Below are 26,248 nucleotides of genomic sequence, written 5' to 3'. Positions count from 1 at the left end.
CTCTCCTTGGAGTCCGAAGCTCTGGCTGAGCCTGTCTGCGCGGCTCCGGCCGGCTGGCCACGTGAGGACCCTGACGCCTCCATCCCACCATCCCCGATCCACTTCCCAGGACCCACCCCCACCCCCCAAACCGCAGTCCGACCAGCAGGCTGGGAGTGTTCCCCTGAAGCGCCCCCATCCTAAGAGGACTTCAGGCCTGACGGTGTGGCTCAGTGGTTGAGCATCAACCTATAAACAATTCCCAATCAGGGCACATGCCTGGGCCGCGGGCTCCATCCCCAGAAGGGAGCGCGCAGGAGGCAGCCAACCCATGATCCTCTCTCACCATCATCAGGCTCTGGTGCTGCTGGGGGACCGTGGGAGAGGGGGGGCTGTGTCAGGTGGCTTAGCCCGGGCCTCCCCGATGGTTCTGCACCTGCGCACCTGCTCTCTCCCCCCCCACCCCCCGCCCCGGGCGGGCACCCGGGTCCCAGGCTGGAGGCGGGTGACCGCCTGGCCCCCGCCCCGCCCGTCGTCTTCCCCCTCCGGCCCCAGGGGCGGGCGGGCTGTGGGAATGCGGAGGGCAGGCGGGGGGCCGGCCGTGCGGGGCCGCGGGGCCAGGTGGTATTCTCATTACCAGGCAGCAGCCACCGTGGCCGCCTTCACACCTCCCTCCGCTCCGCCTGTTGACACAGGCCGCCTCCCTCGGGGCGCAAGGTGTTGCCTTGGGAACCGGGGTGTGCAGGGGCCTCCAGAACAGCCGGCAGCAGGCCCCCTTGGCTTCCCCAGGGCTCGGGGGGGAGGCTGCAGGCGCCCCCACTCAGGGGCCCTGGGGAAAGGCAGAGGGAGGACACCCTGAGTCAGCCCGCCCAGATCCCGCTGCTCCCGGCCCAGGTGCTGGGGCGTGACTCCGGGCACAGCCAGGGAGGCCCCGTGCCAAGGCCGTGCCAGGCACAGCACCATCAGTGTCACCACGAGGCCCAGAGACGGACAGCAGGAGAATTCTGCGAGGTCTCCCTCCACCCTCCTCTTCCTTCTCTCTTTCTTTCCTTTACCAAAGCAAGGAATGTTGTTACAGAAAATCGAGAGCATTCAGACAAACAAAAAAAGGAATCTTGGCTCAGTGGATAGAGCGTCGGCCTGTGGACTGAAGGGTCCCAGGTTCGATTCCGGTCAAGGGCATGTACCTTGGTTGCGGGCACATCCCCAGTAGGAGGCATGCGGGAGGCAGCTGATCGATGTTTCTCTCTTATCGATGTTTCTTTTTCTTTTCTTTTTTTAAATATATTTTATTGATTTTTTACAGAGAGGAAGACAGAGGTATAGAGTTAGAAACATCGATGAGAGAGAATCATCGGTCAGCTGTCTTCTGCACACCCCCCACTGGGGATGTGCCCGCAACCAAGGTACATGCCCTTGACCGGAATCGAACCTGGGACCCTTCAGTCCGCAGACCGACGCTCTATCCACTGAGCCAAACCGGTTTCGGCCGAAGACTTTCTATGTAGGGCTTTTTTTAGATTCTCGTTTTCTTAGGTATGTGTTTGCTTTTATCAGTGGTGCCTCATAGAATGTTTCGTTACTTTTTTTGTCTTGTTTTTTCTGCAGCTTGGTCCTGTCACTCAGCAGTATGCCTACCCCTGTGCCTTTAATCTTTTCTAATCAGGATGAATTCCCATCAGGGAACCACCGGGCCAGGGCACACTGAGGCTGTCCTGAAGCCCGGCCCCAGGGGGCCCCAGAGGTGGGGACTGGTCATGGGCAGCTCGTGCCAGACGCTGACCGCGCATGCCCAGGGCCTGGGCGGGGCATGACCTCCGAGGGGGAAGGGCTGCATCCGGGGCTTCTCCCGGTGGGGGGCCCTCCAGAGCCGAGGACTGAGTTCATTCTATCCTCAGTTTGGGGCCTTAATCAATACTAATCACCTAATACCCTTCTCCTGCTCCATTCGTTATCGGATCCATTTAAGCTCTTGCACTTCCTCTAGAGCAGTGTTTCCCAGAGTGTGGTCCGCGGACCCCCAGGGGTACGGGAAGAGTCTGGTGGGGGCACGCGTCGCACCGGAGTTTGGTGGGGACAGGCACTGCGCCGTGCTTAGCTGTGCCTCATTCTACGTCCTCATGAGGACGAGGGGTCCTCAGCGTCACGACAATGATAGAAGGGGGACACCTATGTCAAACGTTTGGGAAACACTGCTCTAGAGATTCCCCAATCAGTCCAGGGACATCCCTGTCCCCCAGCCTTTGGCAAAGGAGGCCACACAGACTCCGACACCACCACCCCCCCGGCCTTTCCCCAGGCATTCCAGCTCAGTCTGCGGGCCCCCACTCTGCTTTTTAATTTATTTTTTATTTTTTGCTTTTTAAAAGAAATACGTTTTATTGATTTTTCACAGAGAGGAAGGGAGAGGAATAGAGAGTTAGAAACATCAATGAGAGAGAAACATCGATCAGCTGCCTCCTGCACACCCCCCACTGGGGATGTGCCCGCAACCAAGGTACATGCCCTTGACCGGAATCGAACCTGGGACCCTTCAGTCCGCAGACCGACGCCCTATCCACTGAGCCAGACCGGTTTCGGCCCCACTCTGCTTTTCGTTGGGTGTAAAGTCAGGTACCTTTGGTGAGGTGAGGTGGGGAGGGGTGTCCTCCTCCTCCTGCTCTTGGGAAGGAGGACGTGGAGGTGGCTGAAGGCCGGAGCCACCCAGTGACGTGGTGTGGGAGCCCAGGCCGGGGGTTCTAGCCCTGCAGCGGCCCTGGCTGGCCCTGAGCACATGCGTCCCCCTCCTGCCAGGCCTGGTCGCTGGCTGGCACTCACTGCTGTGAGCGGTCAGCCAGGACAGGGGCGGGTTCGCGGGGCCTGAAACCTGTACGTCCTGCCTGGAGGGAGCTGGGCTGTGTGCCTCCTGGGGGGGCTGGGGCTGGCTGTGCCCCAAGTTGGCAGCGGAGCTGGGCCCGCAGATCCCCTCCAGGGAGCTGGCAAGGGCTCAGAGCCCAGGGAGTTTCGGTCAGCTTGTGGTTTGACGATTTCAACATTCGGTCCAGGGCTGCGTGTGGAGAAGCCGGAAGGGACCTGAGCCCTGCTTGTCCCCTGCCCTTCTGAGCCAGTCCCCTTCCCCCCCTTCCCCTCTAGGCTCCATCTCACTCTGCCTCTCGGATGGATGAGCAAACGGGTCCAGAAAAGGCAAGTGGCCTGTCGGGGTCCCAGATCCCATCTCTCCGGCGCTGAGCCAGCTTCACCCACTTCTTAAGCCAGCCCGGCACCTCTGGCACCCCGTGCCCGCCACTCCCACCCGGCACTGGCCCTCGCTCCAGGAGAAAGGCCGCTGACTGGTCCGAGGTAGGTGTGCCTTTTCCGCATCCTAAGATCCCAGCTGGCTGGCAGCGCCCTCTGCTGGCTGCGGCTGGAAGTGCAAGGGCGCAGCATCCTGTACACTAGGGGTGTCGAACTCAATCAGAGAAGGGGCCAAAATCTAAAATCCAGCCTAAATCGCGGGCCGAATGGTTTACTGAACAGTCATAAACTGTCATTGTGATGGAAACGCAGCGGAGTGCAGTGATGACAGCGCGGTGCGGGCCACATTGCAAGGCCTGGCGGGACGGATTTGGCCCGCGGGCCTTGTGTTTGACACATGTGCTGTACACCAATCCCTGCTGTGTACTGTGTGCTGTGTGCGTGACTCCAGGTGCGCACTGTGGCCTGAGACTGAGACCAACACTTTCTCACCAAACGTGCAGAGCTCCCAGCACATCTGGGCAGGCACTCGGGAGGCCCTGCTGCATTTTACAGTCGGAGAAACGGAGGCTACTTCATGCCTCAGTTTCCCCACCTTTCACTGCAAAGCTCAGATTCCCCCTCCGTGTACCCGGATGAAGCAAAGGAGCAGCGTGTGACACCCCCCTCCACCCCCCCGCAAGGGCAGAGGCAGGGTCTGCTGGGCCTGTTCTCAGCCGGCTCCCAGCGCTCCTCTTGATCCTTAATCTCTCCCCTTTCTTCCCACCCCCTCCCTCCTCATCACCCCTCGGCCTCCTGTGACTCCCGCTGGCTGCATATCCAGCTGATCCACGGCCAGGATAATCAGATTATCGTGCTTCCAGAATAATCTATTCCATATGGCCCGCCAGCTCAGTGGCTCCGGGAGCCAGAGGTGTGAGGCGAGGGGGCGATCCCAGTTGGAAGGGGGCTTCCTGGGAGCCTCGGGCTGGAGCGGGGAGGCTGCTGGGGAAGGAGGAGGAGGAGGAGGAGGAGGAGGAGGAGCTGGGAGTCTCGTGCTGGGCCCTCTGACTGCTCTGGGCTCCAGGCGGCCTCAGCCCCCCTCCAGCCTAAGCTCATCCTCATGCATCTGCTTTGGACCCATGGGTGGGGGCGGGGGGACAGGCACTCCGGGGCCTCTTCCCCGCTCTGCGCTGGGGGGAGCCTCACTGAAGTCTGGGAGGCCTGCCGAAACCAGTGTGGCTCAGCGGATAGAGCGTAGGCCTGCAGACTGAGGGGTCCCGGGTTCGATTCCGGTCAAGGGCATGCAGGCACATCCCCAGTAGGGGTTGTGGGAGAGGCAGCTGATTGATGTTTCTCTCTCATCGATATTTCTAGCTCTCTATCCCTTTCTCTTCCTCTCTGTAAAAACTCAATAAAATACATTTAAAAAAAATAAAGTCTGGGAGACTTTACTCTTCAGACCGGGACTGTCTGGCTCCGTCCTCGGGCTCTGGTGCCGGAGGCCCAGGGTGGGCCTGGACACCTCTCTCTTCCTCCTGTCCACAGGCCCCTTTGGCACGGAGCGGCATCCGGGCGGCTTGAGGGCACCACCCCGCCTGGCACCCTCGCTCTCAGGGCAGCCCCCCTGGAGGAAAGGAGCCATGGAGACCCCAGACTCAGAGGTGGCCCCAGACAGAGCCGGATGGACCCCCGCTCTGTAGCCACGTGACGGGGGCAGCCTCTCGCCACTCGGTCGCCTCCTCAACCGAGTCAGTAGCACCTGCGTCTCAGCACGGCTGTGAGCCGTGACCCAGCCGAGCTCAGGCACATGGGTGCTGCACGAAGCATGTCTGGGGGGTGTGATTGGATCCTGGCCACAGTGGGCGCCCCCCCACACACACACACCCCCGAGGCACAGAAGCAGGAGCTGGGGTCAGACAGACAGGGAGTGACACGGGTAGGACATAGGACCTGGCTCACGCTGTCCACACTCCAGAGGGTGTCCTAGGCCAGTGGTCGGCAAACCGCGGCTCGAGAGCCACCTGCGGCTCTTTGGCCCCTTGAGTGTGGCTCTTCCACAAAATACCACGCACAGTGCAATTGAAACTTGCGGCCCATGCGCAGAAGTCGGTTTTCGGCTCTCCAAAGAAATGTCAGCCGTCCTGTTGCTATTTGGCTCTGTTGACTAATGAGTTTACAGACCACCATCCTAGGCTGTCTGAAGGAGGGGGCTTCATAAGCGGTAAGGCTGGAGGGTCCCTGGCAGTAGGGGACCCCCAAATTAGGAGCTTCCCAGGGGGCGCCTGCTTCCTTCCCCCGGGGCTCCGGCTCCAGCCGGGACAGGAATGAAGGGCAGCCAGGGGCAGGTCGACATCGCACCTCTGATTAGCACCCGCATGTCAGGGGGCTGCCGGGGAGACGATGGCGCTGATGCTGGGAGATGGGAGAGGGGGCAGCGCCCCAGATCCCGCTCGGCCTGAGAGACCGGCTGGTTCCTAGCAGGAAGGCCGAGGCCTATGGGGGTGCTGCCCCGTCCTGCCCCCCACCCCACCGAACTCTCACCTCTGCTCAGTGGGGCTGCCCCCAGACCTCATTTCCCAGCCTTACACTTTGGGGAGCGAGGGCAGGCTCGGGCAGGGGAGCGGGAGCCACCGGGCCAGGCACTTGTCAAAACACAGGCCCCCCGAGGTGTGAAGTCCTCACCCCAGCGGGGGGGCGTGTGGGCCCTGCCGCCCGGAGAACTCATTAACTCGGGCAGCGCCCAAATGAACCCACCAGAGCTGGCTGGCGATAAGGACATCAAAGGTGACAGGCATGGGGAAGGGAAGACGGGGGCTGGCTCCAGATTGGGGGTCCCTCCTGTGCCCCCACTGGGCTCCATCAGGCCGACTGACCACAGTCTGGGCCCAGAGACTCCAGGGGCAGCAGAAGAGGGAGGGTCTCCCACGTAGCATCTCCAGTTTGTTAGCATTTAGGGCTGAAGGCACTGCCTCTTTTTTTTATTGATTTTTTTACAGAGAGGAAGAGAAAAAGTTAGAAACATCAATGAGAGAGAATCATCGATCAGCTGCCTCTTGCACACCCCCCACTGGAGATGTGCCCACAACCAAGGTACATGCCCTTGACCGGAATCGAACCGGGGACCCTTCAGTCCGCAGGCTGACGCTCTATCCACTGAGCCAAACCGGTTTCAGCGACCCTGCCTCTTGCATGCCATTTGGGGGGCTCTTCGTCTCCACACTCACCCCTGGGTCTTTTTATTATTATTATTATTATTATTATCATTCTATATTTATAATTTACTAACAGAATAAGACTTTCACAGGTTACCATGTGTGAGTTTTCTGTGACTACATGTTTCTGTGTGCATATATGAATGAAGAACAGTTTGGAAAGTAGGACTAGGCCAAAACCGGTTTGACTCAGTGGATGGAGCGTCAGCCTGCAGACTGAAAGGTCCCAGGTTCGATTCCAGTCAAGGACCTGTACCTCGGCTCTCTATCCCTCTTCCTTCCTCTCTGTAAAAAAATCAATAAAAGAAAAATTAAAGAAAAAAAGGACCATAGGTGTCACAACCATTTTAGAGAGTTAAAAAACTTTAAAAAATATATTTTTTTACTGATTTTAAAAGAGAGAAAGAGAGAGAGAAGGCATCCATCAGTCCAGTCCAGGAGGGCAGACCCTGCTGACGGCTGCAGGCTGAGGGGCCAGGCTCTCCTTGGGAGTATATGGGGCCTGCCCTGTGCCCCCAGGCAGGTTGGCACTGCCTCTCCTGGCTGTGACTGGGCACAAGCATTCTGAGACAGACTGCCAGCGTGGGTTACAGAAGCTGCCAGAGGAGGTCATTGCATAGACAAAGACAAGGGGAGGGCAGCGGTGGGCTGAGATGCCAGGGGAGAAGGTTCCAAGCTGGTTTTCTTTCTTTCCTGCCAGCTCACCCTCCAGTCCCCTGAGGCTGGAAGCCGTGGAGGATGCAAACAGTAGATCTTTTCTCAAAGACATGAAGCCAGGCACCAAGAGCGGCCCAGCCCGGCTGGAGGGCATCATGAATGAAGCAGCTGTTAGGACAGGTGCTGACGCCAGCCCGAGCGGTCAGGTAGGCCATATAGATAAATCCTCTGTGAGATCTTCTGTGTGACAGTCCTGTTGTCTGTAAATACAGACCATCTTGCCTTTCATTTTTTCTGTGTTTTTTAAAATATATTTCTTTATTGATTTCAGAGAGGAAGGGAGAGATAGAAACATCAATGATGAGAGAGAATCATTGATCGGTTGCCTCCTGCACACCCCCTACTGGGGTTCGAGCCGAAATCCGGGCATGCGCCCTTGGCCAGAATCGAACCCGGGACCCTTAAGTCCACAGGCCAAGGCTCTATCCCCTGAACCAAACCGGCTAGGGCTTGTTTTTTTCTTATTGCACAAGCCAGACCCCCCAGGAAGGTGCTGAATAGGTGTGGGTAGGATCAGACATCCTTTTCTCACTATTAGGGGAAAAGCTTTCAGTCTTTCACTATTTATTTATTTATGTTTAAAATATATTTTATTTATTTATTTATTTTTTACAGAGAGGAAGAGAGAGGGATAGTTAGAAACATCTATGAGAGAGAATCATCGATCAGCTGCCTCTTGCACACCCCCTACTGAGGATGTGCCCACAACCAAGGTACATGCCCTTGACTGGAATCGAACCCGGGACCCTTCAGTCCACAGGCCGACGCTCTATCCACTAGCCAAACCGGTTCCGGCCAGTCTTTCACTATTTAATGTGATGTCAGCTGTATGTTCTTTGTAGATGCCTTTTGTTTTTTGGGTTTTCGTTTTTAGATGTTTTTATTGGTTTCAGAGAGGGAGAGATTGAAATATCAATGGTAGGAATCATTGATCAGCTGCTTCCTGCATGCATCCCACTGAGGATCGAGCCTGCAACCCCGGGCATGTGCCCTTGACCCGAATCGAACCCAGGATGCTTCTGTCTGCAGGCCGAGGCTCTATCCACTGAGCAAACCCAGCTAGGGCTGTAGATGCCTTTTAGCCGGTTGAGAAAGTTCCCCTCTATGCCTCGTTTGCTGAGATGTTTTATTGTGACGGGGTATGGGATTGTGTCAGATATAAGATGTTTTTTGATGTGTCATTTCCACGGCAAAGCTTGTCACACCTGCCCCAGAGTGACACCAGCCAGAGGGGACAACAGGCCAAACCCCAAGGCTCTCAGGCTAAGGGTGTCCTGCAGGGCCACAGGCTCACCCCTCCCTCAGCCCAGATGGTCCAGCAACCTGACCAGATGCAGCCAGCTTGGAGCATCCAGACCACCAGCCTTGGAGGAGGAATGGATTGCTGTTCCCCTCACCTCCAGCAGGAATCGGGGCCTCACTCCCAGGCCCTCGCTGGTGCAGACCTGGATGCAGCAGGCCCCTAGGGTCCCATTATACAAATCGGCAACAAAGGTGCAAGAAAATTCATTTCTTTGCATAAGGTCCCCAACAGGTGAAGACAGCCCGAGATCTAGGTCCTGGGCTTCCAGGCCTGTGATCCTGCTTCCTTTTCCCCGCTGAGCTGGCCCAACACCCAGGGCTGGGCGCAGGCAGGAGGCCCGAGGGGCAGGAACTGGTGCCCAGCTATGGCTCAGGTGGGGCCAACCTGGTGCAGCCAAGCGGCCAGCACCTTCGCGGGCCCCCCCGTCGGTTCAAAGGTTCGGGCCCCGCCCCCCCGGGCCTCGAGCCGCTTTGAAGTGCTGATGGAGCCTGGAAGGGGCCACTTCACACCTCGGGCTCCGGATAGAGCGCTCGCCTAGGGGATAAAAAGGTCGCCGGCCGCCTTCCCTCCCGAGACCGCGCCGCTGCTGCTGCTGCTGCTGCTGCTGCTGCTGCTGCTGCTGCTGCTGCTATGGCCCAGCCCCTGTGCCCCGCGCTCTCCGAGCCCTGGATCTTCCCCGCGGGCTGGGGCGCCGCTCAGCCTCCTCCGCCCGCCGATCGGGGCCGCTGCTGCTGCTCCCCGGCATCCTCCCCGAGCTCCTGGGGCAGCGCCCCGGCCGGCAGCCCCGCGCCCAGCCCCCGGCGCCCCGGCGCCCGCACGGCCCCGCGCGGCCCTCGAGCCGGGAGGCGCGGCGGCCGCCTGGGCGGCGGGCAGCGGCAGAGCGCCAGCGAGCGCGAGAAGCTGCGCATGCGCACGCTGGCCCGCGCGCTGCACGAGCTGCGCCGCTTCCTGCCGCCGTCCGTGGCGCCCGCCGGCCAGAGCCTCACCAAGATCGAGACGCTGCGCCTGGCCATCCGCTACATCGCCCACCTGTCGGCCGTGCTGGGCCTCAGCGAGGACAGCCTGCGGCGGTGCCGGCGCCCGCGGCCCCGGAGCAGCAGCAGCGGCGACGCGGCGGCCCGTCGGGGCTGCCCGCTCTGCCCCGACGGCGGCTCTGCGCACGCGCACGCGGAGACGCACGCGCATGCGCACGGCCTGGGCGCCGCCGCCCCCGCCGTGGGGTCTTGGGGGCCCGCGCCCGCCGGTCCTGGAGCCGCGGAGGTGCCCGCGCCCGCGCTGTACGAGGAGGCAGCGCGCCCCGAAGGGTTTGCGGTGCAGCCGGGGCCCTCGTCTCCGGTTAGTGTCTCCTGTCCCCGCCGTCGTGTGGGCGCCCCTCCGTGTCCGCGCAGCCCGGCCCCCCCGCTGGCTCTCCGGAGCCTCCAAGCCGGGTCAGGGTCCTCTGAGGGTCACGCCGTCCCCTCTCCCCCCACAGCTCTTCCCTGGCCACGTGCTGGCCCAGCTGGAGGCCTGGATGCCCGCCTCGCCCCTGGAGTGGCCCCCCGGCCTGAGCAGTTGACGTGGCGGCGGCCAGCCGGCGGCCTGTCTACCGTGAGCACCGCGGTCTGTGCACCTTCGGAGGGCGCCCCGTCCAGGCCCCTCCCGCGGCGGAGGGCGGCGGCCAGGCTGGCAAGGGCATGCCTGCGGGTGAGAGCCTGTCCCGCCCCGACGACCTTCCCCAGCCCCTGCCGCGATGGGACCCGCAGAGGACGCCTTGAGGCAGGCGGGAGGCTGTGCCTAGGGTCTATTTATTTATTTGTGAATAAACTGTGCTGGTGTCAGTTGGCAATTTCTTTTTTTTTTTTTTTTACGTGGATGCAAAGCTCCCGCCCTCTCCTCCAGAGCGCATAGGAGAGCTGGGTTTCTTGTAGGCCAGACTCCTCTTCCTTGCCCCCAGCACCTCTTGTTCAGACGGTCGGGTCAGCCTCCAACTGGCAGGCGCTTCATCCGGGAAAGTGGGAGGAAATGAATCTGTCCATCTTTTCTTTGAACCTGGGGGAGGGGGAGGGGGCTGGCATAAACCCAAGGATCTCTAGATTATACACCTCCATCCATGAGTGCTTACTGCATCGGGTCCTTTACACATTTTATACCAAAGTAACCACTTTGCAGAAGCCTAGACTCAGGGTCAACCCTCCAGCGCTGCTAGGATTTTGTCAGCTCCATTCATTCCGGGACTTGGGGGACACTGGCTCCAGGAGGCCATTTCCCATGTCCCAGCCCTATATCCCCCTTGTGCTGGAGCATCCTGGACTCTGGGGTTTTCCCATCTTCCTTCACTCCCACGTGGCTTAGGGACAAAATAACGGCGAGCCAATCCTGAGTTTATGGAACCTTGACCCCCCAGTGGCCTAGGCTGAAGCCAGGCCCATCTAACTGCATTCACCCCTGTCCACGTTAGCTGGACTCAGATTAGGGAAGGGGTGTGTGTGTGGGGGGAGGCTTGAGGCCAGGAGCCTGGCCTGGGCCAGGGGGGTCCGGTGAGCAGTCAGCCCTGGCAGGTGAGGTGGACAAGGGACAGAGCGTCTGTCCAAGGGTCCCTCAGCCCTCTGGACATCTATCTCTCCCCTGCACCCCCTCAGCCTTCTTTGAAACACAGGACTTGGTATTTGCTTTTCATAAGCTCTTTAATGAGATGTAATTTGCGAGCCATAAAAAGTTCACCCCTTAAAGTATATTAGAATGATTTTAAAATAGGGAGTTATACAGCCATCACCACTAATTTGTTAAAAATATATTTTTTTATTGATTAGGGAGAAGAAGAGAAAGGTAGAAACATCAATGATGAGAGAGAATCACTGATCAGCTGCCTCTTGCACACCCCCTACTGGGGATGTGCCCGCAACCAAGGTACATGCCCTTGTCGGGAATCGAACCCGGGACCTTTCAGTCCGCAGGCTGATGCTCTATCCACTGAGCCAAACCGGCTAGGGCTATCATGCTATCATCACTGATTTTAGAACATTTCATCACACCCCCTCCCAGAAGGGAACTGTGAAACCTGTATGATTTTATTAGCCAGTGCCACCCCAATAAATTCAATCAAAACAAAAACCTGTATCCATGAGCAGTCACTCCCCTCTATTCTGCTGCACCCCAGCCCAGCTCAGCCTCTACTTCCTGTCTATAGAGTTGCCTGTTCTGAACATTTCATATGAGTGGCCCGTAGGATATGGGACCTGTTCTGTCTGGCTTTTTTCACTTAGCGTGCGGTGTCCAAGGTCCCCCCCCCCCCCCCCGTTTTCTGCGTCTCCCTCCTTAGGACCAGTGGTCGGCAAACTCATTCGTCCACAGAGCCAACTATCCACAGCACGACGATTGGAATGTCTTTGGAGGGCCCCATTTTCTAAACTTAAACATCTTCTCGCGCAACTTCTTCAGCACAGACTCGCGAAGGCCGTGGTATTTTGTGGAAGAGCCACACGCAAGGGGCCAGAGAGCCGCGTGTGGCTCGCGAGCCGCCGTTTGCCGACCACGGCCCTAGATTTGTATAAATACAAATCCCGTTGTGTTTATAGAGACCACAGTTTGTTGACCTGTTGGTGTCCATGGGTTTGTCTTGCTCCGGCTCAGGCCACCGGAGGCAGGCAGTCATTCACAGTGGGGTGCGGGGGTCCCTGTCCTGCATTTCAGGGGGTGTCTTCAGAGAGCGGGATCCCAAAGCAAAGGCCCTGCCCTGCTGTGGTGGGGGGTGAGACCCCCTTTCCCTCACCTCCACCCCACAATCACTCTCCCCTCCCAGGACCCTAAGCTGGGTGGAAGGTGGGGACATTTTCTATAGGATCCTTACCCGGTTTAGAAAGTCTATTTGCATGGCAAAGGCCCCGCTGGGCAGGAGGGGGAATTAAAGTTATTAGCAAGTCTTTTCACAGCTAAGTGGGGCTTGTTGGCTGGCCCCTCCCCCGCCGAGGGCCTCTGCCGCCCCCGAGGGGCGCTGGGGGCCTCCCGCCGCTTATTAGCGCCTGAGTGTGGCTCTCATTAACAGGGCTCTGCTAATGAGACGGATCGCCTCCCACCGCTCATCCTCCCCACCCCTTCCTGGGCCAGCCGCCCGGAACCGGCAGAAGGAAGCCCCGATGCCTGATCAGAGGGACAGGACAGTCACCAGTGTGCCCAGGTAGGCGAGCCGTGGTCACACGCTCTCATTGCTCAGCTCATCTGCGAGGGGAGCCCTAGCTAAAGGGCCATGTTGCCGAAACCAGTGTGGCTCAGTGGATAGAGCGTCGGCCTACGGACTCAAGGGTCCCAGGTTTGATTCTTGGTTTCGGGCACATCCCCAGTAGAGGGTGTGCAGGAGGCAGCTGATCGATGATTCTCTCTCATCGATGTTTCTAACTCTCTATCCTTCTCTCTTCCTCTCTGTAAAAAATCAATTAAAAATATATATATATATACATTAAGTAAATAAATAGCCTTTAAAAAAGTACAGTAAGAGCTGAAACCAGTTTGGCTCAGTGGATAGAGCGTCTGTCTGCGGACTTAAAAGTCCCAGGTTCGATTCCGGTCAAGGGCATGGACCTTGGTTGCGGGCATATCCCCAGGAGAGGGTGTGCAAGAGGCAGCTGATCGATGACTCTCTCTCATTGATGTTTCTAACTCTCTCTCTCCCTTCCTCTCTGTAAAAAATCAATAAAATATATTATATAAAAAAAGAGGCTATCTGATATCATGCTGACACAGATGTTCAGTGATGGCCTTGGGATTGGGCCCCAGATGTGACTCCAGAGCAGGCGTCCTCAAACTTTTTAAAGTGGGGGCCAGATCACGGTCCCTCAGAGAACTGGAGGGCCGGACTATATGAACTACTAATTCCTACTGTAACACCTCGGCTGCGCTCACTGCCCAAAAAACCTGGCAGGCCGGATCAGACTCCTCTGCGGGGCCGCATGTGGCCCGCGGGCCGTAGTTTGAAGATGCCTGCTCCAGAGCTTGTGTTTACTCCCAGGGGCACCAGCCTGTCTCAAGGACAGAGAGCTGGCTGGCGGCTCGGCTCACTCACCACGGCCCTGGGAGGGTGCCCTGGTCTGGACGGTGAGAGAGAGAGAGAGAGAGAGAGAGAGAGAGAGAGAGACAGACAGAGACAGAGACAGAGGCAGCATCAGCACGGGCGCCGCCCAGCCCGCCTGCTGACTCTGGTCACCACCTCACAGCGCGTGCGCAGCCTGACGGGTTCCAACTCACGTGACGGAGAAGCCAGGTGCTGTGCGTGGGACATGGAACCACCGGCTCATTCTAATTTCAAGTCCTTTTAGCCTCAGAGCCGGCGGGGGGGGGGGGGCGGGGAGAGGGGGGGAGGCAGATGAGGTGCGCTATTTCACAGATCAGGATGAGGAAGGTTATGGGATTTTTCACCAAAGCAGTACGTGGCGTTTGGGGTGGGGAGGAGGATGGGAGGTAGATGCCGAATCCGGTCTTTGGCACAGCCCTGGCGGGCAAGTGTGCGTGCGTGCATGCCTACGTGTGTATCGGGTGTAAAATAAAGGTCCTGGTGCACATGGGCAGGCAACGTGCTTCTGAGTGTTGACCCCATGTTTCCGCTGGGACAGCTGTGCCGTGTAGATGCTGGTGCTGGATGGGCCAGTGTTGCTGTTTTTTAAAAAATATATATATATTTTTAGCCGAAACCGGTGTGGCTCAGTGGATAGAGCATCAGCCTGTGGACTGAAGGGTCCCGGGTTCGATTCTGGTCAAGGGCATGTACCTTGGTGGCGGGCACATCCCTAGTAGGGGACGTGCAGGAAGCAGCTGGTTGATGATTCTCTCTCATTATTAATGTCCTATTTCTCTCTTGCTCTCTGAAATAAATACAAATATGTATATTTTTTAAAAACCAACCTGCTTGCAGTCAGTGGGCAGATTATCACGGGGAGACTGGGACTCCTGAACCCCTGCAGTTCTCAGAGGCACCACATGGTGTCCTCAGAGAGCCGGGCGTAGCCCTTGCGCTGTGGGCACCCTGAATCCAGCTTTCCTGGGAAGGCCAGTTTCTCAGAGAAGAGAAAGGTGCCCCTTTGCCCCTCTCCTGTGCCTCCCGGGTCCTGGGCCAGCAGGCAAGGGGCAGCAGCATGGCACGGTGCCTGCCTGCCACCTCGCCTGGCACCTCTGCCTCTCACGCCTGTGTGTCCCCAGCAGTCACCTCTCTCTCCAAGGCGGTTCCATGACGTTAGTGGGGAGAGAAGCGGGTGGAGGAAAAGGGGGGCACACAGCAGCTGGGGGGGGGGGCTGGTGTCTTGGTCATTCAGCAGGGACTGTCCTGGGCCTGGCTTGGTTGGGACTGGGTGGGTGCAAAGGGCTGTACCCCCCCCCACACACACACAGACATAATTCTGGAATCTGGAAACAATATCACTGTTTATTTGGAGGACACAGCTGTCTGCCTGCGGGCTCTGAAAATCCATAGTGATTGAAACCCCCCCAAATAGTCCCTCTCCCCCTGCTGGCTGTGCGGGGGGGGGGGCCCGGACTGCAGTTTGCAGGCCCCTCGGACCTCCTGAGCCGCAGCCCTTTGTCGCCCTTTGAGTCTCTCCACCTCGGGGCCTCCTGGGCGAAGCCAGCCCGCCTGCTGCCCCCCACGCCTCCCCCAGGACCCGGGAGCCGTCACTTCCGGACGTTCTCTCTCTGCAGAAGGATGGAGTACCTCCGCAGCCGCGCCCAGTGCTCCTGCTCCTTCACCTTGTTCTCCAGCTTCTGGAACCTGGGGGGAGAGAGGAGGAGGGCGTGCTAGGGCCGCGGCCCCGGTCCCCGGGCGGGCCTTGGCCACCTGTGCCCGTATCAGGAACGCTCCAAAGGCTGCTTCGTCTCTGTGCCCTCAGGACCCGGCCTGGTGCACAGCTGGCACCCGAAACTCCTTTTATTTCTTATTTTTTAAAAATATATTTTATTAAGTTTTTACAGAGAGGAAGGGAGAGAGATAGAGAGCTAGAAACATCGATGAGAGAGAATCATCGATCAGCTGCCTCTTGCACATCCCCTACTGGGGATGTGCCCACAGCCAAGGTACATGCCCTTGGCCGGAATTGAACCCGGAACCCCTCAGTCTGCAGGTCGACGCTCTATCCACTGAGCCAAACCGGTTTCGGCCCAAAACTTCTTTAAAAAAAAAAAAAAAAAAAAAAAAAAAAAAAAAAATATATATATATATATATATATATATATATATATATATATATTATTAATTTCAGAGAGGAAGGGAGGAGGGAGAGAGAAACATCAGTGATGAGAGAGAAGCATTGATCGGCTGCCTCCTGCATGCCCCACACTGGGGATTGAGCTCGCAACCCGGGCCTGTGCCCTGATCGGGAGTCGAACCGTGACCTCCTGGGTCATAGGTCGATGCTCAAGCACTGAGCCACACCTTTGGGGGAATGCGGTGACATTGCAAAGCGTGAGGTGGAGGGTGACGGGGGGAGGGGGGGGCACGGCGAACCCAGGCGCTGAGGTCTGTGGGCGCAGACCCGCGTTGCCCACACCGGGATGCCAACACGCCGTTTCGCAAGCGTTTCTTGAGCACCGGCCAGTGGCAGGCGCCGGTGCCAGCGCCGGGCGGGCCAGGGTGAGCACGCAGCACGTCCCTGCCCCCGGGGAAGGGGTGACAGAGGGAGAGAGCACTGTGACAGGAGGCGTCCGAGCGCCACGAAGGTCACACGCAGGGGGGAGCGGGGCCGGGGCCGCCACCCGGGGTGCCCTGAGGAGATGAGGAGCCTGAGTGGGGCTTTTCAGAAAGTTAGGGAGGGTTGGTGCTTGTCTTACGTTTAGTTTTTTAAAATATGTTATTGAGCCGAAACCGGTGTGGCTCAGTGGATAGAGCGTCGGCCTGCGGACTGAAGGGTCCCGGGTTCGATTCCGGTCAAGGGCATGGACCTTGGTTGCGGGGGCATCCCCAGTGGAGGGGTGTGCAGGAGGCAGCTGATCGACGTCTCTCTCATCGATGTTTCTAGCTCTCTATCCTTCTCTCTTCCTCTGTGAAAAATCACTAAGATATATATATATATATTTTTAAAAGATAATAAAAATATATTATTGATTTCAGAGAAGAAGGGAGAGGGTGAGAGAGAGAGAGAGAAACATCAGTGATGAGCGAGAATCATCGACAGGCTGCCTCCTGCACGCCTCACCCTGGGGATTGAGCCTGCAACCCGGGCATGAGCCCTCACCGGGAACCAAACTGGGGACCCTTTGGTCCATAGGCCGCGGCTCTATCCACTGAGCCACACCGGCTCAGGCTTTAGTGTGTGTTTTTTTGTTTTGTTTTAAGAACAAACGAGAGCATGTTCATGGTCATTTCACCTGCACAGGACGCCTGCGGGCCCTTGCCAAGCCTTTGACTTCCGGGAGCCGAGGGAGGTGTTGCCCCGGGGCCACACAGGGCCTGCCCGGTCCCCCACCAGGGAAGCCCTGTGTGTGCCCTGTGGGCTCGGGGTCTGTGGGGTCGCCCAGAAGCCCGCCTTGGGGGAGTGGGGTGGGTGGCGGAACCTGGACCGTGCTTGGCCCGCGTTCTGTACCCCACGGGAACTAAAGGGACAGGGACAGACTGTTTCTGTCTGCTTCCTGCTGTCCCGAAACTTCTGCGGTCAGATGCTTGGCCCCAGTCGGAGATGGCAGACGCCGGAGCAGGCGGGGAGGGGAAGCAGATGGAAACGGTGCCGGACGGCGCAGAGGCCAGGCGGGGGGCGGAGCGGGAGGAGGGAGGGGGGCGCCCTTGGCAGCGACTGGCCCCTCCGAGAGCCCCCGGGAGGCGGGCTTCGGTCCACCCTGCCGCTTGCGAAACCCCCGGGGCGGATGTGGTAAAAGCAGTTTGGACAGACTATCCCGGGCCCGCAACTTTGACTCTGTTGCCACACCAACCCATCTTGCCTTCAAGTTTCACCTAGTTTTAGGGCCAATGGAAACTTGCAGACACCAGCTATAAATAGAAAAAAAATAAGACGGGAGTAGATAGGTGTCCACGGATATGTGTGATACGCGACGAGAGTTAACGTGTCGCCGACAGACCTGGGTTGCGAGTAGGTGGGTGTTTGCGGAAATTGTTTTCGAAGCTGCTGCGGGTTTGAAAATTGTCGTGATAAAACGGGGTAGGGCCGAAACCGGTTTGGCTCAGTGGATAGAGCGTCGGCCTGCGCACTGAAAGGTCCCGGGTTCGATTCCGGTCAAGGGCATGGACCTTGGTTGCAGGCACATCCCCAGTAGGGGGTGTGCAAGAGGCAGCTGATCCATGCTTCTCTCTCATTGATGTTTCTAACTCTCTATCCCTCTCCCTTCCTCTCTGTAAAAAAATCAATAAAATATATTTTTAAAAATCAATAATAATAAATAAATAAAGTTAAGGAAGCAAAAGGAGCCCGGCCGGTGTGGCTCAGTGGTTGAGCATCGGCCTGTGAACCAGGAGGTCGCGGTTCCATTCCCGGTCAGGGCACAAGCCCGGGCCGCAGGCTCGATCCCCAGTAGGGGGCGTGCGGGAGGCAAACAACCAATAATTCTCTCTCATCACTGATGTTCCCATCTCTCTCTCCTTTCTCCCTTCCTCTCTGAAATCAATAAAAATAGCCGAAACCGGTTTGGCTCAGTGGATAGAGCGTCGTCGGTCTGTGGGCTGAAAGGTCCCAGGTTCGATTCCGGTCAAAGGCATGTACATTGGTTGCGGACACATCCCCGGTAGGGGGTGTGCAAGAGGCAGCTGGTCCATGACTCTCTCTCATCGACGTTTCTAGCTCTCTATTTCTCTCCCTTCCTCTCTCTGAAAAATCAATAAAATATATTTTTTTAAAAAAATATATATATAAATTAAAAAATAAATAAAATAAAAATATATTTAAGAGCAAGAGAGAGGGAGAGACAGAGAGCAAAAGGAAAACCTGTCTGCCCTCCTCCCCCATCTGCCTGAGCTGCTGCCGACGGGAGGGGAATCGGAGTGCGCGCGGGGGTGGGGGGGGGGGGGGGGGTTCAGACGCCCGAAGGGTCTGGCCCTCACACCGAGGCTCCCTGTTCCCGGCCAGGCCGGGCCCGGGCGGGGTGAGGGCCGGGACCCACCTCCTCTGGAGCAGGCTCTCGCATCTCCTCTCCAGGGGCAGCGCCTGGCGGAAGCCCGCGGCGTTCAGGGCCGCCTGGGGGACAGGGCAGCGCTTGGAGACGTTCTCCAGGAGGGAGCAGGAGTCGAAGTTGAAGTAGAAGACGGAACTCGGGGTGTCGCTGTCCCCGTCCGGATGATCCCCTGGGAGGAGACGAGAGCGCGTGTCTGTGTCAGCGTCACCTTCTCTGGGGTCTCTATGGACCCTGTGGGGCCGGGTCATCCAGGCTGAGCCCCAGGGCCCACTTGTCTGGAGGAACTGGGGTCCAGGGAGGCCTGCCTGGCGTCTGAGTGTCTGGGGAGGACTCAGGCTGTGGTGGTGGGGGACAAAGTGAGGGGAGCAGCCCGGCCAGTGTGGCTCAGTGGTTGAGCATCGATCTATGAACGAGGAGGTCATGGTTACATGCCCGGGTTGCAGGCTCAGTCCCCAGTAGGGGGGCGTGCAGGAGGCAGCCGATCAATGATTCTCTCTCGTCATTGATGTATCTCTCTCTCCCTCTCCCTTCCTCTCTAAAATCAATAAAAGTATATATATATATATTTTAAAAATAGCCGAACCCCATTTGGTTCTGTGGATAGAGCATCGGCCTGTGGACTGAAGGGTCCCGGGTTCGATTCCGGTCAAGGGCACGTACCTTGGTTGCGGGTACATCCCCAGTGGGGGGGGGGGGTGCAGGAGGCAGCTGATAGATGTTTCTCTCTCATCGATGTTTCTAACTTTCTATCCCTCTCTCTTCCTCTCTGTAAAAAATTAATAAAATATATTTAAAAAAAAAAAGAATAAAAAAAAAAAAGAGTGGGGAGCAGGTTGGATGGGGTCGCCCTGGGCTCCGGGAAGGGGCTGAGGAAGCCAGGGAAGCAGCCGGGAGGATCCCGGGCTGGGCGGCGCGCCCCGGGGCCCTCCTCTCCTACCTCGGAGCAGGAAGAAGGGGTGATGCAGAGACACGGCGAACACCGGCTTCCAGGGCGCCGCCAGGTGGTAGGGCTCGGGGGGCGCAAAGGCGCAGACGACGTGGGGCCGGGCCACGTCCAGCAGCTGCACCGAGCTGTTCTTGGAGAAGGTCAGCACCTGGGCAGCGGACGGGCACGGGGTTCGCCGGGGGGCCCTCGGGAAGCAGGGCAGGACACGGCCTTCCCCCCGCCCCAGAGCGGCCGCCCGGTGACTCGTCTGCCAGCCCCGGATGGCCTCGGCACAGCGGAGGAGGCGTGAGGGGCACGAGGGACCTACCATGCCAGGCAAGGCCGGGACGGGGGCCACGGCGCAGAGAGCCTCCTCCGGGTGCTTGGCCGGCCTGTGGGCACCAGGACGGACGGTCGCTCACCCTCTGCTCTCCCAGGCGGCCATCCCCAATAAACTTTTTTTTTTTTTAATAAATATATCTTATTGATTTTTTACAGAGAGGGAGAGAGAGTCAGAAACATCGATGAGATAGAAACAGCGATCAGCTGCCTCCCGCACTGCGCCCCCCCCCCCCCACTGGGGATGTGCCCGCAACCAAGGTATGTGCCCTTGACCGGAATCGAACCCGGGACCTTTCAGTCCGCAGGCCGATGCTCTATCTACTGAGTCACACCGGTTATGGCTGGAATAAACTTTCACATAAGCATCAAGAGAGATGCCGGGGGCTCCTCACAGCAGCAGGAACTGGGAGCATGCACGTCTCCGTTGGTGGGAGAAGCGTAAGAGCTGGTGTGTGTGTGCACGGGAACACGGCTCAGCGGGGCCAGTGAGACCTGCTGCTGAGGGCGGCCCCCGGGGCAGAGCAAGTTCCAGAATAAATAGCACCGAAATGTAAGTGGGATCCTGACCGGTGTGGCTCAGTGGATAGAGCGTCGGCCTGCAGACTGAAGGTTCCCAGGTTCGATTCCGGTCAAGGGCATGTACCTCGGTGGCGGGCACATCCCCAGTAGGTGGTGTGTAAGAGGCAGCTGATGGATGATTCTCTCTCATCGATGTTTCTGGCTCTCTATCCCTCTCCCTTCCTCTCTATAAAAAATCAATAAAATATTTTAAAAAATGTAAGAGGGAGGATGCTTAGACTGGCTGTCATTCACATGTTCCCTCCATATGTAGAGCTAGAGTAGGGGTGTCGAACTCAATCAGAGAAGGGGCCAAAATCTAAAATCCAGCCTAAATCGCTGGCCGAATGGTTTACTGAACAGTCATAAACTGTCATTGTGATGGAAACGCAGCGGAGTGCAGTGATGACAGCGCGGTGCGGGCCACATTGCAAGGCCTGGCGGGACGGATTTGGCCCGCGGGCCTTGTGTTTGACACATGTGAGCTAGAGGCTGGGTGGGGACACGCCCACGGGTGTGGTTAATTCTTAAAGGAAAGCCACGGGAGGAATTTAGGAAAAGGATGTGGTGGATTGAGAAAAAAAAAAAAAAAAAATTGGCCATGATGTTTGACACCAACTCCCTTGCCCACCCGGCTGGCGTGGCTCAGTGGGTGAGCATCGACCTATGAACCAGGAGGTCACGGTTCGATTCCCGGTCAGGGCTCATGCCCGGGTTGTGGGCTGGATCCCCAGTGTGGGGCGTGTGCAGGAGGCAGCCAGTGGGGGATTCTTGCTCATCATTGATGCTTCTATCTCTCCCTCGCTCTCCCTTCCTCTCTGAAATCAATAAAAAATAGATTTTAAAAAATAAAAAAAAAGAGATGCCAAAACTGGTTTATCTCAGTGGATAGAGCATTGACCTGCGGACTGAAAGGTCCCGGGTTCGATTCTGGTCAAGGGCATGTACCTTGGTGGTGGGCACATCCCCAGTAGGGGGTGTGCAGGAGGCAGCTGATCCATGTTGCTAACTCTTTCCCTCTCTCTTCCTCTCTGTAAAAAAATCAATAAAATATATTATAAAATAAAAAAAGAGAGGGACCCCTGGGGAGACGGATACAAGGCTGTTTTCGGCAGAAATGACCCTCGTCTTGGCCCTGTGGGAGGTAAACGGGGTTGTGTGTGCCATCATCCATTATGTCGGGCCCGTGTTGCGCGCGCACACACACACACACACACACACACACCCTCCCCCATACAGAAGCCGTGATGCTGAGACGCTCATGGGGAGAGAGGGAGTGTCTGTGGGGCTGGCGGGCTCCGGCCTGGGAGGCGGTCGGTCGGTCGGTCGGTCGGTCGCCGCTTCGCTGCCATCCCCTGGCATCTAGATCCTTCCCCCGCCTTCCCCTCAGAGCCGCCGCCCACCTCTCCACCAGCGTGCTGAGGGTGGGGCCGCAGGTCCCCGAGGCGGTCACCAGGTGGAGGGAGGTGTCCGAGCACAGCACCACGCAGCTCGTCCGGGACCTCAGGGCGCCCTCGGGGTACACGTTCCGGCCCTTGTGGACCCGGAAGTCCTTCAGGAACTGAATGCTCTGGCAGGAGCACCCCTCGGGGAGAGCGATGACCCCGAGCGACAGTCCTGGAGGGAGAGGCCGGCCGGGCGTGCCGGGCAGAGAGGGGGACAAAAGGCCCGGCCGGTGTGGCTCAGTGGTTAGGCGTCGGCCCAGGAACCAGGAGGTCACGGTTCGATTCCCGGTCAGGGCACAGGCCTGGGTTATGGGCTCCATCCCCAGTGCAGGAGGCAGCCGATCAGTGATTCTCTCTCATCATCGATGTTTCTCTCCCTCTCTCTCTTCATTGACCTATGAACCAGGAGGTCACGGTTCGATTCCCCATCGGGGCTCATGCCCGCTTTGTGGGCTCGATCGCCAATGTGGGGCGTGTGCAGGAGGCAGCCAGCGGGCGATTCTTTCTCATCGTGGATGCTTCTCTCTCTCCCCCTCCCTCTCCCTCTCCCTCTCCCTGGGACTTCTGGGATCTGGCACCGGGCCGGGCCCAGAGCAGGCACTCGGATACCGCGTGGGAAGGGGAAGTATCCGCACATGTTGTGTTCAGTGCTGTCTGCTGACTGACATCCGAGGGGCCTTTAAGAACAGCAGGCAGCCAAAACCGGTGTGGCTCAATGGATAGAGCGTCGGCCTGCGGACTGAAAGGTCCCGGGTTCGATTCCGGTCAAGGGCACGTACCTTGGTTGCGGGCACATCCCCAGTGGGAGGTGTGCAAGAGGCAGCTGGTCGATGACTCTCTCACATTGATGTTTCTAACTCTCTATCCCTCTCTCTTCCTCTCTATAAAAAATCAATTAAAAAAAAATATATATATATATATATTTTTAGCCGGGACCGGTGTGGCTCAGTGGATAGAGCGTCAGACTGCGGACTGAAGGGTCCCAGGTTCGATTCGGGTCAAGGGCATGTGCCTTGGTTGCGGGCACATCCCCGGCAGGGGGCGTGCAAGAGGCAGCTGATCGTCGATGTTTCTCTCTCATTGATGTTTCTAACTATCTCTTTCCTTCTCCCTTCCTCTCTGTAAAAAAAAATCAATAAAATATGTATTTAAAAAAAATCAAGCAATGAGCTCCCCCTTCGGGGGTCCCCTACTGAGTACCCCCTTAGAAGGATTATCAGTATCCAGGAGGATGGAAACAAGCTGTTGGAAGGGACTGGGAAATGGTGAATCCATCCACCCACAGTGGTTGCTGGTCTCAAACTGATCTAACTGACGGGGCCGTCCAGGGGGCCGGGCAGGAGGCGGGGGGGGGGGGGCTCACCTTCAGCCAGGTCCCACAGCGTGAGCACCCCGTCCTCGCAGGCCAGCGCCAGGTAGCCGCCGCAGTCTGTGAGCTGAGACACCACAATGGGTGCAGCGCAGGGCCACACGCCCTCGGGGTCTGGCGGGCAGGACACGCTCACCGGGCCGCCCCCCCCTCCCCCCAGGCCTCCCACCCGCCACCCCCTCCACCTGCACCACCGGAGACCGGACCGCGGGTTCCCATCCCTCCCTCCGTCCGTCCGTCCCTCCGTCCGTCCGTCCGTCCGTCCGTGCAGCGCGGGCTCTTGGCTCAGGGCGACAGAGCGCGCCGCCCCGTCTGGGAGGCTGCGGGTCAGGGTCCGATGGCAGCCACCGTGGGAGGCATTTTCACTCTCATCGCCCCACTGAATGCCCTCCCACAGGGCCTTAGGAGGTGGGTCCTGCCTGCGCCCATTTTACAGATGAGGAGACGGAGGCACAGAAGTGGCTGATTTTTTTTCCCACGGGCACCCAGGCCGGCGGTCGGCAAACCCACGGAGCCAGATTTCAACAGGACGAACGACTGAAATTGCTTTTGAGAGCCACATTTTTAAAACTTAAACTGTAGCCCAAACTGGTTTGGCTTAGTGGATAGAACGTCGGCCTGCGGACTGAAGGGTCCCGGGTTCGATTCTGGTTAAGGACATATGCCTTGGTTGCAGGCACATCCCCAGTGAGGGGTGTACAGGAGGCAGTTGATCGATGTTTCTCTCTCATCGATGTTTCTAACTCTCTATCCCTCTCCCTTCCTCTCTGTAAAAAATCAATAAAATAGCCAAAACCGGTGTGGCTCAGTGGATAGAGCATCGGCCTGCAGACTGAAGGGTCCCGGGTTCGATTCCGGTCAAGGGCATGTACCTTGGTTGCGGGCACATCCCCGGTGGGGGGTGTGCAGGAGGCAGCTGATCGATGTTTCTCTCTCGTCGATGTTTCTAACTCTCTATCCCTCTCCCTTCCTCTCTGTAAAAAATCACTAAAATGTATTTAAAAAAAAAAAAAAGAAAAGGAAAGGAAATACCACAGAGTGAACTTACTCTTGTAACTGGTGCCCATGAACTTGAAAAATCAAGTGCACTTCCTAAGGGCCTGTCACTGCCAAAGAGCTTCACATACGGAAACTCTGGGCTTTGCTAGTCACCCCATGGGGGCAGCAGGCAGGACGGTCGTGAACCAGCTCTGTGTTCGGATGAGAAGTCGGGGGGGAGGAGTTAGGAGGGAATTGGGGAGGCAGGTGACTGGTCTCAAGCTGCCCAGTTCGCAGGCGCTTGGGCCTGGGACTGGCTCTGGCCCTCTGAGGTCAAGGCCACCTTCTTCTGACCTTCGCTGCCCAGGGGCCCTGGGGACCTCACTGGACCTTGTCCCTGTTGACCTGTTGTCTTTAAGAAGCGGGACAGCTGGAACCAGTGTGGCTCAGTGGATAGAGCGTCAGCCTGCGGACTGAAGGGTCCCAGGTTCGATTCCGGTCAAGGGCATGGACCTTGGTTGCGGGTCCATCCCCAGTGGGGGGTGTGCAGGAGGCAGCTGGCCGATGTTTCTCTCTCAACGTTGTTTCTAATTCTATCTCTCTCCCTTCCTCTCTGTAAAAAAAATCAATAAAATATATATTTTAAGAAAAGAAACGGGGCATGCCCGGCCGGCGTGGCTCAGTGGTTGAGCATTGACCTATGAACCTGGAGGTCATGATTCGATTCCCGGTCAAGGGCACAAGCCTCAGTGTGGGCTCGATCCTCAGTGGGGGGTGTGCAGGAGGCAGCCGGTCCACGATTCTCTCTCATCACTGATGTTTCTGTCTCTCTCTCTCCCCTCCCTTCCTCTCTGACATCAATAAAAAATATATATTTTATTTATTTATTTTTATATATTTTATTGATTTTGTACAGAGAGGAAGGGAGAGAGATACAGAGTTAGAAACGTCGATGAGAGAGAGTCATCAATCAGCTGCCTCTTGCACACCCCCTACTGGGGATGTGCCCGCAACCAAGGTACATGCCCTTGACAGGAATCGAACCTGGGACCCTTCAGTCCCCAAGCCGACGCTCTATCCATTGAGCCAAACCGGTCTTGGCTATATATATATATATTTTAAAGAAGCAGGATAGTTCCCAGACAGAGCCTCAGGGCACACCACCGCCCAGCGCCCACACGCCCGCCCGCCCGCCCGCACAACTCTGGTCCCTGAAGCCACACTGTGTGCCAGCCCCGTGCTCTCAGCGAGGCTGGAGCCGGACACGTCCCCAGGGCCCCGAGCGTGGGCAGCCAAGTACCAACTTTGTCCTTGAGGGTGCGGTTGAGGGAGTAGAGGAAGAAGTTGTGCCGCCCCGTCCACTGGACGCCAAGGACACTGGCCAGCCCTGGGAAGAGAGGAGGAGGGGGAGTCAGTAAGGAGCGGGGGTGGGGGCCTTTGGTCAGGGCTGATGGCCTTTGCCCAAGAGGAAGTCGGTTTGAAATTTAAAAAAAAAATAGTTTGTTCCGCCAGGCTGGCGTGGCTCAGTGGTTGAGCGTCGACCTAGGAACCAGGAGGTCACAGGTTCGATTCCCGGTCAGGGCACAAGCCTGGGTTGCAGGCTCCATTCCCAGTGGGGGGCGTGCAGGAGGCAGCCAACCAGTGGTTCTCTCATGTGGATGTTTCTCTCTCTCTCTCTCTCTTCCTCTCCCTTCCTCTCTGAAGTCAATAAAAAAATACTTTTAAAAAGTGGTTTGAGCCGAAACCGGTGTGGCTCAGTGGATAGAGCGTTGGTCTGCAGACTGAAGGGTCCCAGGTTCGATTCATGTACCTTGGTTGCGGGCACATCCCCGGTGGCGGGGTGTGCAGGAGGCAGCTGGTCGATTTTTCTAGCTCTCTATTCCTCTCCCTTCCTCTGTAAAAAAAAATCAATAAAATATATATTTTTTAAAAAGTGGTTTGTCCCCATGGGCAGCACCCACCACAAGGGTGATCGCCCCGGAGAGCAGGGGCTGGGCACCCAGGAGGAGGGCTGCCCCTGGACCCGCTCACTGTCCTGGGAGGGGCAGTAGCCGCAGCTCCCTCGGCTGCTTTCACGGCTTCAAGGTCATTCGTGTCCATCCGGCTGTCAGCGTTTTACTTATATTTCTA

The 26,248-nt window shown here is 57.6% G+C and overlaps 2 protein-coding genes across 9 annotated transcripts in view; one reads left to right on the top strand and one right to left on the bottom strand.

Moving 5' to 3' along the window:
• Positions 1 to 26,248, top strand: part of MESP1 (mesoderm posterior bHLH transcription factor 1) — a 33,392-nt gene that overhangs the window by 4,789 nt on the left and 2,355 nt on the right. The window contains exons 1-5 of one of the 7 annotated variants that reach the window (XR_006740119.1): positions 2,477 to 2,592; positions 3,112 to 3,318; positions 4,741 to 4,943; positions 7,108 to 7,270; positions 9,899 to 10,252. Coding sequence is in view for 2 of the 7 variants with exons in the window: in XM_045573418.1 (XP_045429374.1) it covers positions 9,058 to 9,762; positions 9,899 to 9,982 (789 nt within the window). In the remaining 5 variants the exon portion in view is untranslated. Of the gene's footprint in view, positions 1 to 2,476; positions 2,593 to 3,111; positions 3,319 to 4,740; positions 4,944 to 7,107; positions 7,271 to 8,063; positions 9,763 to 9,898; positions 10,253 to 12,448; positions 12,581 to 26,248 lie in introns of those variants that run through there. The other 6 variants (XR_006740117.1, XR_006740118.1, XR_006740115.1 and 3 more) reach the window with 6 other exon arrangements.
• Positions 14,933 to 26,248, bottom strand: part of WDR93 (WD repeat domain 93) — a 24,860-nt gene continuing 13,544 nt past the window's right edge. Inside the window, exons 10-17 of one of the 2 annotated variants that reach the window (XM_045573415.1) lie at positions 25,419 to 25,505; positions 23,135 to 23,254; positions 21,730 to 21,943; positions 19,755 to 19,818; positions 19,439 to 19,595; positions 18,490 to 18,670; positions 15,051 to 15,157; positions 14,933 to 15,000 (exon numbers count right to left, since the gene is read on the bottom strand). In XM_045573415.1, the coding sequence (XP_045429371.1) occupies positions 15,061 to 15,157; positions 18,490 to 18,670; positions 19,439 to 19,595; positions 19,755 to 19,818; positions 21,730 to 21,943; positions 23,135 to 23,254; positions 25,419 to 25,505 (920 nt within the window). In that variant the 3' untranslated portion in view covers positions 14,933 to 15,000; positions 15,051 to 15,060. Of the gene's footprint in view, positions 15,001 to 15,050; positions 15,158 to 18,489; positions 18,671 to 19,438; positions 19,596 to 19,754; positions 19,819 to 21,729; positions 21,944 to 22,400; positions 22,511 to 23,134; positions 23,255 to 25,418; positions 25,506 to 26,248 lie in introns of those variants that run through there. The other variant, XM_045573416.1, reaches the window with a different exon arrangement.

Source organism: Pipistrellus kuhlii, unplaced genomic scaffold, assembly GCF_014108245.1.
Source record: "Pipistrellus kuhlii isolate mPipKuh1 unplaced genomic scaffold, mPipKuh1.p scaffold_m20_p_50, whole genome shotgun sequence".
NCBI classification, from domain to species: domain Eukaryota; kingdom Metazoa; phylum Chordata; class Mammalia; order Chiroptera; family Vespertilionidae; genus Pipistrellus; species Pipistrellus kuhlii.
Note: the sequence above shows the minus strand (reverse complement) of the source record. Positions and strands in the feature narration are given on the sequence as shown.